General features: G+C 42.6%; 1 protein-coding gene across 1 annotated transcript in view; it reads left to right on the forward strand.

Moving 5' to 3' along the window:
• Positions 1-380: 380 nt before the first annotated feature.
• SLC38A9 (solute carrier family 38 member 9) overlaps positions 381-15,045 on the forward strand; it is a 174,826-nt gene continuing 160,161 nt past the window's right edge. Inside the window, exons 1-2 of the mRNA XM_083153597.1 lie at positions 381-511; positions 5,109-5,235. Coding sequence (XP_083009723.1) covers positions 5,144-5,235 — 92 coding nt within the window. The 5' untranslated portion in view covers positions 381-511; positions 5,109-5,143. The remainder of the gene's footprint in view (positions 512-5,108; positions 5,236-15,045) is intronic.

Here is a 15,045-nt window from a genome sequence, read left to right on the forward strand (position 1 = left end):
TGACCTGGAAAACGTGCACTGTTGGGGTTACTTGAGGACCAGGGTTGGGAACCACTGTGCTGGAGGGTAGGAAGCCACTCTGGGTGGAAATAAAAGTTATTTTTCATAGTCATAATATCTTCCCTTTACTTGTATTCATTGATAAACACTGCACATTTTTGCAGCAGGAAGGAACTTGGAGAAGCATAAAACACGGTAATCAGCACGATTCTTGCTCTTTGGCTATACTAAAAAGTTTGTACTCAGCAGACAGCTGGGCGTTTCTCCCTGACTCATACAACCTCAAGCCAGCCCCGACTTCTGTGTGTTGCATTCTGGGAGTTGTAGTCTGCATTTCACTACTGCAAAGCTACAGCATGGCGCACAAGAACTACGACTCCCATAAGCCCCATTAGAGGCGGGTTTTGACTGTGTTCATTATTAGGCGCTGCATCCTGTTTTGTAAGCAGACAGGGAAATACTGATCAGTGGCTGTAGAAGAGTCTGTCAGAGTGTGCATGCATGGTGGAAGGTACATTGTTTACTCCTTATATTCACTATATATTATCATGCAATAAATGGGCTTAGCATTACATTTACTGACAGCAGGCAAGCAATGTCTTGTCTGATGAGCCGAACCTTAAACATCATACTTCCCAATAACAGCCCACCCAAGACTTCTATCTTTGTTTTAACTTATGAAAAAAAAATATTTATTTGTTTAATCGAAGGGATCCAGTGCAGATTATAATAAATGTGTGATTGGGGTTGTTAATTAACTGTACGACACGTAATAGCTGATTACAAAAAAAGACTTTAATTTGGCTTAAGTTATATTTAAATCACTAACTCATAATGGACACCTGTATCTGTTTGCTGCAACTTCTGTGTCATCAGACTATACATTGGCCTTTATAATTGCAAAATACACCTATCTATAGGGGTGTTTAAGTTGTATTTTGGAAACCGCTAAGTATTGGGCTCCTGAAAGTGCTACTCAATTGTTTTTGGGTGCTCATTGCTCACCGTGCCAAAAAGCACAGAGTTTAGAGTATGGGTAAAAACTGGACACGGACAAGACCCCGGAATGCTGGGCTGGACATCAAACTGCATTCCGGGGCTTGTAGTGTCCTGTCCGGGGGAGCTGCCTGTGACACCTGTCACCAGGGAGAGGTGGAGGTGGAGAATAAAGCCTCCCTGTATGGTCCGGGCATGTAGCAAAAATGGTCCAGACCACATGGGGAGGCTGTAATCTCCCCTTCCCCATGTCTCTGGTGAAAGCTATCACAGGCATACCCCTGTACAAGACATCCCCCGGTATTCTGGGGTCTAGTCCGGGTCCGGTATAAAGTGTGAAATTCATCTTCAGTACTGGATACAGGGCCAGATGCAAAAGTGATAAAATTGAGAGTGATAAACAGCCGGCCAATCAGCTCCTGCCTGACATTGTTCAAACACAATCTGTGACATGGCAGGTAGGAGCTAATTTGCTGGCTGTTTATCACTCTGAATTTTATTACTTTTTAAACTCAGCACATCTGGCCCACAGTGCCCAAAATATGGGCTTCTTACTGATTTCTGATAGCCACCTTTGGAGAGTGCCAGCAGAATTATGGGTGACCATAGGCAACAACAATTCTAATGCACCCTGATGAAAAAACTAATACAGATTTGAAACTTTGGAAAACCCCGCTGTGTGACCACACATTCCCGAGTTCCGCAGCATACATCCATTTATCTCGACCTGCTGTGCTGGCTGGATCCCAAGGACAAGTCCAGTTTACAAGTCTTTCACATAGATCAGGGGTTCCCAAACTGGAATCGCCACCCCAGAGTATCAGAAAGTTTTATATTGGCACCCCTAGACCAAAAGTTTCTCATTATCCATTTCAGTGGTGGTATTTTTTTTTTTTTAGGAAGCACTCCCCACTGGGCAAGTTTTTTTCTGGGGAGCTCTCCCTAAAAAAAACCCACCACTGTTACCCTGGGTCGCTGCTGAAAAGTCTATCAGCCGCTGCCTGGCCCTGCCCCCGGTATGAAGGAGCCAGCATGCAGTAAATGACAATGTCCATATCGGCGCTGCTATTTAAATGATAGCAGGTTGAATGTATGAACGGTCAGCATCACTGACTGTTCCACCCATTGCTGGATTTGGCTTCACCAGCAGCAGGCTGGTGAAGCCCTATCTTAACAGCAGGGACAGCGCTGTCCCTGCTGTTGGCGCTGAGCTGCGCTGGGGATCTTGCTTGAGTAGCGAGATCCCACACATGAACGTCCATCCGGCTGGGGGGAAGGAGATGGTGCATCAGTGTAAACTGATGCGCTATCTCCAGGAGGGGATATCGCCAAAGGGGGGGAGTTAGCCCCCCCCCGCTTCGGCATACAAGATCATAATACATCTTGTCAGTCTCCCCTCCTGCTTCGCCTCGTTAATGAGGCGAAGCAGGAAGTATTATTATCGCGCCGCTACAATACATCTGCCCCATTGTCTAATCAAATGTCTGTCAGACCAGCAGTCATTTCACCTGACAGCCTGAACCAGTGGCATATTTTATTTCCCCTCTGGAGTCCCGTGATGACATCAGCAGCGCAGAGATATGCACATTGAAGTTTAAGCCCCCTCTCCGCTGACAGACGGAGGAGTGCACATGAGCCTTTTTTCTTAAAACGTCTTTGACCTGAACTCATCAGATATTGTAGCTTAATACTGGGTACACATTGCCGATATAAAGGCTGATATATTATGAGCCCATCGACAGGTGTGTACACCCAATATGTCTGTGAGCTACATCATATTGTGTTGGTATTGCTGTATGGACCTAATGCTATATTGATATGGATGGGTGTCCCGGTTGTCATTTTTGTTCAAAAAAACTAACCGTTTCATAGAAGAAAGGCTGCACGATTGCACTGGGCCTGATTCAGGTACGGTTGTGGTTGATGCAGCAGTGATATCTCTGTATGTAAATGCAGCAGGAGGTGTCTATTACAAGAAGACGCCCCCTGCTGCAGTAGTGATCCATCTTGCATTCTAGGACTCGGCATCAGGTCACTGGCTTACCATTGTGCAGCTTGCAGCACTCATGGTGCCACACAAGCCGTCCAACAATGATGATCCATTGCCCCTTTCTTCCCCTTAAATGGCCGCTACGCACCGACGTTTTCACAAACAGAGGACGTTGCCGTCTTCTCCCCGCCTACTAAATTGGTGCAGACTGTCAATCACCGACAGACTTCTGCATTCTGTGTTGCAGGACCTGTTCGCGCACCTGTGCTGCACATGAGCAGTGGAACTTTGCTGCACAGGGTGCAAATCAAACCATCTCTGAAATAGGCCCATACTGTCCTAGCCGTATGGCATTATCCTTCTTTTTATTATGTCATTTGTAATATAATAGTAAAAAAACACTAGTTACGTTTTTCCTTTGCTTAAATACATAATGGATCTATTCTTGTTAATTTATCTGCTTCTTTTTTAGCCGATATTTTATTTTCCCTATGGGTAAGTAGTGTTAGTAAGCCTGGCTAAGGGCCTGATTCAGCATTGTAGGCTCTGCTGAGGTTTTTGCAATTGAGCGATTATTAGAAATCTGCTAAAGCGTCCGAGTCTCACGCCGCTCCCATCAAGGTACTTTAACAATGCTGCTTGCTGTGACGATTTTTCTTGCAAAGTGATAGGTAAGCTGGGCATACGCTATTAGATATTTCCGAACGATATTCATGACAGTGATATCAATAGCGATATTATCTTGCATATCGTAGTGCATACCCACTATATCAACAATGCGTGCGTGCTCTCTGAGCTTGCTATCCCTCCCTCGCTGCCCCATGATGCAGGAGCCATACCTCCTCACCTGGGGTTCTTCCCGTTAGGTGGGCGCCCTGCTGGGTTCATCCAGAGCTGGGACTTCCTGTGGGGGCGGACGAGATTTGGGTACTAATTATCCCACTTTTTCAAACGGGGCCAACCAGTATGTATGTGAATTCATTATACCTATGGACTGATTCAGGTATACGCTACCCCGCTAGAGTGAAATCCTGCCCTTTGCCAGGCTGTGAATGTCGAAGGGTATAGCAGGGCTTGGAAAAAGTACCTTGATGGGGAATTTGCCTGCAAATCCATTCGCCGCTTGCCTTCAAATGATTTTCCCAGTGTGTGCAGTATATGCGTAGCACTGGTCTTTCTCGCAGAACGGCCACATGCATACGTTCATGAGTTATGCATAGGCGCAGTTTATGGATAATCAATCGGCCATGCAAATTCACAGCTGTGCCATCAGGTCTGAATTAGGTATATCTATCTATCTATCTATCTCACAGCAGGGGTTGGTATGGAAAAAAATATATAAATTATGAAAAATGGTGCTGTCTAGATCTTCTGCCCTATTCCTTCCGAGGTGTCAGTCACAGTTAAGTTCTCATTAAGAAATGTTGTTGTGTCTTCTCAGGGGGTTCATATGCTGAAAGTAATGATAAATGGCGCTCTCTGGTGTAATAGGTTTGTGTCTTCACATTGGCTAGTGATAATATGCGTGGGTGCCGGACGGGATCCCGACAGTCGTTTACTCGACGTCGGGATCCTGACTGTCAAAATGCTGACAGCCGGGTGCCCGACGGCCACCCGCTATTTTCCCTTGTGGGGGTCCACGACCCCCATAGAGGGAGAATAGGTGGCTCGTGTAGCGAGCTACCGTGACCGCAGCGAGCCCGCAAGGGGCTTTTTTTGTGCTCGCCATGCTGTCTGACTCCGGGCAGTCGGGATCCCGACGACGGGATAATGACTGTCAGGATCCCGACTGTCGGAGTCCCATACCACACCCAATATGCGTACCGTGTAAAAAATAAGTGTGCTCATCAATAATCACAGTGATCTTGTCTCAGGACCTTGTGGTTACCAGGATCTACCCGGATGGTTCCAAATTCAACCTTCTAACTGGTCTCCGAACGTATCCCGAGATGCTGAAATTCATGTGTCACAGTGTGCAGTCAGAAAATTAACTCCAATTAGAATTAAAAAATTGAGTTTATTGAAGTGCATTTTTCCTTTAGTGCATCCCGCCCATAGAGAGGTTTGTGATTCTGCATCTGGTTTGGAGTTTTAAATCCTTAACTTTATCATTTCTCTGTAGGTTTGTTTTAATATCAACCTAAAGAACAGCCTAGTATGGATGGAGATGAGAACCCCCTTCTTTACCCGTCATTGTTTGAAGAATGTGCAAGTAACCATTTTAGTGCGGCTGATGCTCGATCCAGGAGGTAAGAGAGTATCATTATGTGTACACTGATTTGCTAATGTTTTTTGGTTTGTATTCACAAATCAAATTTGAATTAATCAGTTTGTGCTGAATTGTTTGATAATCTGACTACAAAGTTGTTCCATTTTCAAACTGGTTACGATATCTGACAGACAATGGGCAGTATTCAATGCTCCCGTTTCCCGTTTTTTTTCCAGCGAGGTTTGCTTTTTTTGGGCAAGAAGGGCAGTCCTCTCTCCAAAAATGTTCCTCGCCCTATTCAACGCTCCTGGTTCGCCCCCCCAAAAACCAGAGAGCTTTGCCATGTTTGCTGCTTGGTCATCGCCGTTGCTTTCTTATGGGAAATTTGTGTACCTCGCTGTTTGTGTATTCAATGCAAAAATGGAGAACGCTACGCACTGTATTTTTTGGCTTGCCTCTCCGTTTTGCTCTCTGCATTTTTTTTAGGTGAACTGAACTTACGTACTTATAAAAAACTAATATTTTAATTTCTTTTTGGTGTCTGCAAGTGTATTTTTTTATCATTTGAAGGATATATATTATTTTTTACTTTATCCTCCCCCCCCACATGATGCATTTTTTTCTCAATGTATATTCTACCCATGGCCTACATCACAAAACGTACCAGGAAAGACTAAAAGATCTTAATATGTATACTTTGGAGCAGAGGAGGTAAAGGGGGACATGATGGAAACTTTCAAATATATCAAGGGTTTTAACAAGGTAGAGGTGGGAGACATTCCTCACAGGAAGAGGAGCAGCAGAACACAAGGACATGCACTGAAACTAGAGGGAGGAAGATTCAGGGGAAATGTGAGGAAGAATTAATTCACAGAAAGAGTAGTAGATAAGTGGAATAGCCTCCCATCAGAGGTGGTAGACGCAAATACAGTAGTACAATTTAAACATGATTGGGATAGGAATATTGATATCCTTACAAAGAAATAAGGATCAAATATGACTTGAGGTAACATGTTTAAAAAAGGGTCTGACTAGATGGGCCAAGTTGTTCTTATCTGCCGTCGAATTCTATGTTTCTATGATTCACCTCAGTTATTACCCACAATTCACCTCTTCTTCCTCACTCCTTCGTTTAGACTTTGAGGAGATACACAGCTTTTCACACAGATTTAGCTGCTTTGGAATCGTTTTTTTTTTAGGCTAAATTGTATTTTTCTGCATATCTCTGCAATATCTGAACACCGCCTACAAATGGAGCCACTCCTCATACGCCACATTGGTCAATGCTAGCAGTCAGGGGTGGTGAGCTGCTGACACGTTCAATAGGGTGAGCAGGAAGCATGGCGAGGGGTTGAAAAAATGGAGAATGTACAGCGAACGAAAAACAGAAGGATGTGCCGTGCTCACGGGAGCATTGAATACTGCTAAATCTCCCGGTCAAAATGAACGTGTTCGACACGTGAAAAGGTCGGCATGAGTTTTTCACAATCTGTTAGATGTTTTTGGACTTTTCTAATATTTTACCATACACATGGACTCTGACTAGGAGTATTTCTAGTAAGAAGTGACTGCTAGACTTGGCTGGAAGCAGTTGCATTGGAGTAGGTGAAAACTATACTGAAGAGGATAGAGGATGGAGTTGTCAGAGGTAGCTGGTGAGATGCCACTCAAGTACTTTGGAGGCAAATGGTAGAAGAGATAGGGTGGTAGCTAGTGGGTGATTACGGGTCCAGGTTTGGATTTCTTAAGAATAGGTGAGGCTAGAGCATGTTTGAATGGCGAGGGAAAGATGATGGTAGAGAGCTAGAGGGGAGCAAGGGGAGAGCACGCAGTGGGGGGACAGGGAGGAGAGAATAGCATGTGGGAGAGGACTTCCTTGTCTTGTGGTTAGGTGTGAAGGCTGGAGGGAGTTGAGGGTGGCCAACTTGCAGAGGCAATGTGGGAGATTTTATTGTGGAGGTCTTGATTTTGGAGGAGGTGGCAAATGTAGTGGCAGTGAAGGATGATGGGAAGGGAGGAGGAGTGGGGTGAATGAGACTGTTGAAAGTATCAGAGGCAGTGGGGCCTGGAGGACTGAAAAAGGATGAGGGATTTAAAAAAGGATGGCTTGGCAAGGAAGCGGGCAGAGCTGAAGGAAGAGAAAATAAACTTGAAATGGAGGAAATCCGCCATTGAGTGAGGCAGGAAAGTTGTCAAGGAATGGGGAGGACCTGTACATAACCGGTACATGGAGGTCAATGGGCTAAAAGAGTCAGAACTATTGAACCTCAAAGGTGGAGAAGGTGAGGGATGGTTGGGGTGGGATGACATAAAAGGTGCAGTTTGGGGAGAGGAGGATGCCTTGGCGGTCATCAGGCCTGACAGAGTGGGTGAAGATGAAGCCCCCATAGGAGAGAGCAGCAGGGAAATTGGAGTCAGAGGAAGAGAGGGAAGGTTAGAAGGTTTAGAGAGTTGGAGATGAAGAGGTCGTGGATAGCGGACAGCTTATTGCATATTGATCTGGAATTCCAGAGCTCACAGGGGAAAGGGACAGAAGGAGCGACTGGTGAGATTTGGATCAGGCTGGCATGGTTTTGGGTAATGGAGGGAGTAGTGTAAAACTGGATTGGGGCTTCGAGCATGCAGAGTGGATGGGTTATGGTACATGGACTAGGAACCATGGCTCCAATACAATAGTGGTGTTCAGAGGAATAATGATGGAGAGAAAAAAAAATGTTAGTTGTACAGAAGGCAATGGATATGAGCATTATGTTTTTTGAGACATGCGGCCAGGGATATCAGTATGGAGTGTCCAGGCTGTGCATTCAGCAGGTGTTAAGGTGCCCACACAAGGTGCGATTCTTTTTCGTTCAAATCGCATAGCGTGTAGTTTAAATCACACCGTGTTTATTTTGCCATCAGATGCACACTCCCGTGTAGTCAATATCGCAAGGTAAAATAGTATGTGCAGGCCGGTATTTTTGTACTAAATCACATCATGACTTGTTGTAAGTGTATGCAATATTGCAGTCTAGTCCAAATCTTATGTAGTTCTATTAGCACAATGTGCCAAGTTCAAATTGTATAGCTAAAATCACACCTAGCACACATCTCACCATGGCCCTTAAGGTGCCCACAGACGCATCGATCCCGGCGTGCTTTCTGTGCTTAACTAGCACACATCGCATTGTATGTATGTAATTAAATTTGGGTGGGGTGTGTTGAAACTGAAATCTAAATTGCAGTGTAAAAATAATGCAGCCAGTATTTACCCTCCACAGAAACAAAATAGCTCACACAAATCTAAAGGGCACCATACACCTGCGATCACAATGAATTGCTTCTCAGATCCAGTAATTCCCCCCCCCCCCCCAGATAAATTGTTTCTTCAATCAATCTATTTGACTTGCCCACACACTACAGATTTGTTTTAGTGATCGGCAGATTTTTCCTGTTAGAATGCCCACACATACAAAAATGAAACTCCAATAAAACCAGATTTTTAAACATGTTTAAAAATCTGATTCAGCAATCGATTGGCGATCCCTGTTCATTTTTGATCAGGATCGCCAAAAGGGGGAGCCCACACATTAAAGATTAATTGTGTCAATCATCTCCAGAACGGAGGATAGTAACAATTAATTGCTGATGTATGGGGCCCAAAACGCTTTCATTCAGATATTACCAGGTTTTTGCTCCAACCAGCCCAATCTGACAATCGATCTGTAGATGTATGGCCACCTTAACTCTCTCTGCACATATTACATCTGCCCCACCTGCAGTGCACATGGTTTTGCCCATTTTGAGAACAAATTTGTTCAGATCTAAATAAGGTCCCATGTGTGGGCACAATTAGAGGTGAGTAATTAGTAAACTCGCTGTTGAATGTTGATAGAAGTTCATTAGGAGGAGGTTAGAAGTGAGATGGTTGTCATTCTTTTTCTCTCCTATTCAACGCTGGTATACTGTATCTACAAAGTTCGTATTAATATTTTGGTGCAATTTACACTACCATACCTCACATCTACCACAGGGACCAGCCACACATGACTTAAGGCCCATACACACTAGAAGATTCTTTCCAATCTGGCTGGTTGGAATGAAATCTGGAAATTTTTGGCAACAAATTACAACCAACCAATTTGCTCCCAAAAGTTGGAAAATGGACAAAAGCAGTCATCTACATAAATAGATTTAACCAATTTGTCTGAATGACCATTTTGTCAAGATACAGATATTATAAGAATTTTTACTTAAGGTCCATACACACTGGGCGACTATGCCCAGCGTGTATGGACAGGGATGATGTGCGGGGAAAGCTGCTCAGTGCATACACACTGAGCGGCTTTCCCCCTGCCCGGTGCCGACGGAGGGTGGAGGACGGCGTTGCATAGCGCAGCGCTATGCAAATCTGTCTTTAAAGCCGCTCATCTGCTGGTATAACCAGCAGATGATCGGCTTTCCCGGCGATGTTGCGGGAGCGTACACCACTCATCGCCCGGGCATACACACTGGGCGGCTTTAAGCTGAAAGCCGCTCAAACCTGCTGTTTTGAGTGACTTTCAGCTCAAAGTTGCCCAGTGCTTTAGCCTCCCTAAACGAAGAATAATAGATCTGTCTTTGACCCATAGAGGGCACCCTCTATTTTGTGATACAAGGATATATGTTTATTTGTCATTTCTATATTTTTTTTGTGTACATATTGTCAAATTCAAAATAGTATTTAAAAAGTAAATAACGTTATGGCATTTTTCAGCAATTGCGTGCATACGCAATTTTCGTATGCATCTGCTCTGAGTGGTGTGCTACAGTACTCTTTGCATATATTTAGCTGAGCATGCTCATTACAATATAATATGTTAATGACTGCTTTCTATGATATATATATATATATATATAGTTTACTTAAGGTAAATATACAGTACCACTTGTTTGCACCATGTCTGGTCTCATGTGAATCGGCATTTTACCAGCGGTAAACTGTTCATTTCGGATGAATAACACTGCGTTTGCAAATTATGAGTATAAGTAAATATGCATGTATGTATAAAGATATGCCTGAGTTGCAAGTCGGGACCCTGAAACTATATACTGAACAAATCCAGTTCATGGGCCATTGATGACTTGGAGGGTGTGTGTGTCTCAGATCAATGAAAGGAGGTTCAATTGTGTACTATTGTCTGCTGTTGTGTACAGCACATAAATATCAGGCATCTGGTCACACACTTTATGATGTCCTCTGCTTGATGATGGATAACCTGGATCCAGGGAGGCGCTAGCGTACATATGTATATATTGGTTGTAAATTGTCATCTATGTTATATCCATCTGCTGAAATGCTATAGACTGTTAGTATAAGTATCTCTTTGCTGTAACTCTCTCTAGATTGGTATAAGTATTGGTTTGTTTTAAATAGTCCTACTGTAGTTACCTATATTTGATGTTATATCTTCTCTTTGCTGATTAAACTGGTTTTGTTCATTAAACCACAATACAATAGTATATACAGTTGTACACTCTTTCTTAAAGGTATTAAGGTGTGCACAACCACACCAGAGGTATATATAATGCTAATATACGCAGTTTGCATCCACAACAAACTATCTTATACTGTTTAATAAGTTATATAGAACATAACTCTCTCTCTCTCTCTCTCTCTCTCTCTCTATATATATATATATATATATATATATATATATATATATATATATATATATATATCTATATATATAGATATATATATATATAGATATATATATATATAGATATCTATATATATATGCACATATCTTAAAGATGTATGTAGATAGTCACATAGTCATACATTTATTCATACATGTTTGCTCCTTATTTATAACATTCATAAATAGGGACAACATGACATGCAAGATGTCATTATCCTGGCACTCATATAGAAGAACATCGGGCTTTGTACACCTAAAAATAGTGCCTGCAATAAATGGGCACAAATATGGCTGCCGCTGTGGTGTCTTTGCCCGGAGTTACGGTCCCGTGCAAGGGCATGGACACCACTAAGCAGGCCTTATATAATATAGAATGAATGTGTACAAAAAAATGGGGAGAGAAAAAGATTAGGCTGTAAGCAGCTTTTTAATTTTGGGTGGTAGGGAAAAGAAGGTAATACCAGCCCTCTAAAAGAAGCACAGATAGGGAAAAGAACCCCTACACCCAGGTGAAAAAAAGCGCTATTAAATTAAATATTACTCTCCTGGTACATGTGGTTTTGGTGATTCCCTCTTTTTCAGGTTTTTCTCAGAGACCATGAAATGAGAAAAATCAAAGAGGTGTCGTCGTATAATACTATCACAATATATCAACGTTTTATCAAAACTGAGATTCTCTCACACTCCTAGTATGGAACATAGGATTAACCCCTTCCTGACAGAGCTAGTTTTTGCGTTCCTGACAGAGCCATTTTTTTCAAATCTGACATGTCTCACTTAAGTGGGGATAACTTTTTTTTGCTTTTACTTATCCCAGTGATTTTGAGATTGTTTTTTCGTGACACATTGTACTTCAAATTAGTGGTAAATTTGGGTCGATACAGTCTGTGTTTTTTTGTGAAAAATACCAAAATGTCGTGAAAAAATGGAAAATTTAGCGATTTGCAAAATGTTAAATTTTCTGCTTGTGAGACAAATAATCTTACCACTCAAAATAGTTAATAACTAACATAGACCATATGTCTACTTTATGTTTCCATCATTATTTCAACTTCCTTTTAATTTTTTTGGACACTAGGAGGCTTACAATATGAATAGCAAATTCTCAAATTTTCAAGAAAATTTCAAACACTGATTTTTTTAGGGACCAGTTCAGTTCTGATGTGACTTTGAGGGACTTGTATGTGAGACACCCCCATAAATGATGCCATTTCAAAAACTGCACCCCTCACAGTATTCAAAACAGCATTTTGGAAGTTTGTTAACCCTTTAGGTGTTTCACAGGAATTAAAACAAAGTGTAGGTGAAATTTCAAAATTTCATTTTTTTTGCAGATTTGCAATTTTAATACATTTTTCTAAGGAACACAGTACATTTTACTAGAGAAATGTGACTAAAAATTGATTCCCCCAAATCTTTTGTTTTCATAAATATCCTATATGTGGCCCTAGTGTGCACGTTGACCAAACCACAGGCTTCATAATAGAAGGAGCACCTACTTGATTTTGGAGCCTCCTTTTTATGAGATTATTTTTTAGGCACCATGTAGGTTTCTAGGCACCATAAGATGCTAAAATTTAGGAACCCCCCCACAAGTGACCCCATTTTGCAAACTACACCCCTCAGGGAATTCATCTAGGGGTATAGTGTACATTTCAAACCCCCAGGGGTTTCACCAATTGTGGTCCAACTGGGCAGTGAAAATGAAAAATTAAATTTTTTACACAAAAATGCAGTTCTGGCTCAAAATTTTTCATTTTCACAAGGAATGAAGGAGACAAAGCCCCCCAAAATCTGTGCCCCAATTTCTACCGAGTACGGCAATGCCTCACATGTGACCAAAAAATACCAGTTGGGTGCATGGCAGGACTCAGAAGGGAAGGAGTGATATTTGGATTTTGCAGCTCAGATTCTGGTGGAATTTTGGTGGGTGCTATGTCGCATTAGCAAGACCCCCCAAGCACCAATACAGTGGAACCCCCCCACAAGTGACCCCATTTTGCAAACTACACCCCTCAGGGAATTCATCTAGGGGTATAGTGTACATTTCAAACCCCCAGGGGTTTCACCAATTTTGATACAAGTGGGCAGTGAAAATGAAAAATTACATTTTTTTACACAAAAATGCAGTTCTGGCTCAAAATTTTTCATTTTCAGAAGGTATGAAGGAGAAAAAGCACCCCAAAATCTGTGCCCCAATTTCTCCCGAGTACGGCAATTCCTCACATGTGACCAAAAAGTACCAGTTAGGTGCATGGCAGGACTCAGAAGGGAAGGAGTGATTTTTGGATTTTGCAGCACAGATTTTGGTGGAATGAATGGTGGGTGCTATGTTGCACCAATACAGTGGAACCCCCCCACAAGTCACCCCATTTTGCAAACTACACCCCTCAGGGAATTCATCTAGGGGTATAGTGTACATTTCAAACCCCCAGGGGTTTCACCAATTTTGATACAAGTGGGCAGTGAACATGAAAAATTACATTTTTTTACACAAAAATGCTGTTCTGGCTCAAAATTTTTCATTTTCACAAGGAATGAAGGAGAAAAAGCACCCCAAAATCTGTGCCCCAATTTCTCCCGAGTACGGCAATGCCTCACATGTGACCAAAAAATACCAGTTGGGTGCATGACAGGACTCAGAAGGGAAGGAGTGATTTTTGGATTTTGCAGCTCAGATTCTGGTGGAATTTTGGTGGGTGCTATGTCGCATTAGCAAGACCCCCCAAGCACCAATACAGTGGAACCCCCCCACAAGTGACCCCATTTTGCAAACTACACCCCTCAGGGAATTCATCTAGGGGTATAGTGTACATTTCAAACCCCCAGGGGTTTCACCAATTTTGATACAAGTGGGCAGTGAACATGAAAAATTACATTTTTTTACACAAAAATGCAGTTCTGGCTCAAAATTTTTCATTTTCAGAAGGTATGAAGGAGAAAAAGCACCCCAAAATCTGTGCCCCAATTTCTCCCGAGTACGGCAATGCCTCACATGTGACCAAAAAGTACCAGTTGGGTGCATGGCAGGACTCAGAAGGGAAGGAGTGATTTTTGGATTTTGCAGCACAGATTTTGGTGGAATGAATGGTGGGTGCTATGTTGCACCAATACAGTGGAACCCCCCCACAAGTGACCCCATTTTGCAAACTACACCCCTCAGGGAATTCATCTAGGGGTATAGTGTACATTTCAAACCCCCAGGGGTTTCACCAATTTTGATACAAGTGGGCAGTGAACATGAAAAAATTACATTTTTTAACACAAAAATGCAGTTCTGGCTCAATATTTTTCATTTTCACAAGGAATGAAGGAGAAAAAGCACCCCAAAATCTGTGCCCCAATTTCTCCCGAGTACGGCAATGCCTCACATGTGACCAAAAAATACCAGTTGGGTGCATGGCAGGACTCAGAAGGGAAGGAGTGATTTTTGGATTTTGCAGCTCAGATTCTGGTGGTATTTTGGTGGGTGCTATGTCGCATTAGCAAGACCCCCCAAGCACCAATACAGTGGAACCCCCCCACAAGTGACCCCATTTTGCAAACGACACCCCTCAGGGAATTCATCTAGGGGTATAGTGTACATTTCAAACCCCCAGGGGTTTCACCAATTTTGATACAAGTGGGCAGTGAACATGAAAAATTACATTTTTTTACACAAAAATGCAGTTCTGGCTCAAAATTTTTCATTTTCACAAGGAATGAAGGAGAAAAAGCACCCCAAAATCTGTGCCCCAATTTCTCCCGAGTACGGCAATGCCTCACATGTGACCAAAAAATACCAGTTGGGTGCATGGCAGGACTCAGAAGGGAAGGAGTGATTTTTGGATTTTACAGCTCAGATTCTGGTGGAATTTTGGTGGGTGCTATGTCGCATTAGCAAGACCCCCCAAGCACCAAGACAGTGGAACCCCCCCACAAGTGACCCCATTTTGCAAACTACACCCCTCAGGGAATTCATCTAGGGGTATAGTGTACATTTCAAACCCCCAGGGGTTTCACCAATTTTGATACAAGTGGGCAGTGAACATGAAAAATTACATTTTTTTACACAAAAATGCAGTTCTGGCTCAAAATTTTTAATTTTCACAAGGTATGAAGGAGACAAAGCACCCCAAAATATGTGCCCCAATTTCTCCCAAGTACGGCAATGCCTCACATGTGACCAAAAAGTACCAGTTGGGTGC

The sequence above is a fragment of the Crinia signifera genome, chromosome 1 (assembly GCF_055691185.1).
Source record: "Crinia signifera chromosome 1, ASM5569118v1, whole genome shotgun sequence".
Classification (NCBI taxonomy): Eukaryota; Metazoa; Chordata; class Amphibia; order Anura; family Myobatrachidae; genus Crinia; species Crinia signifera.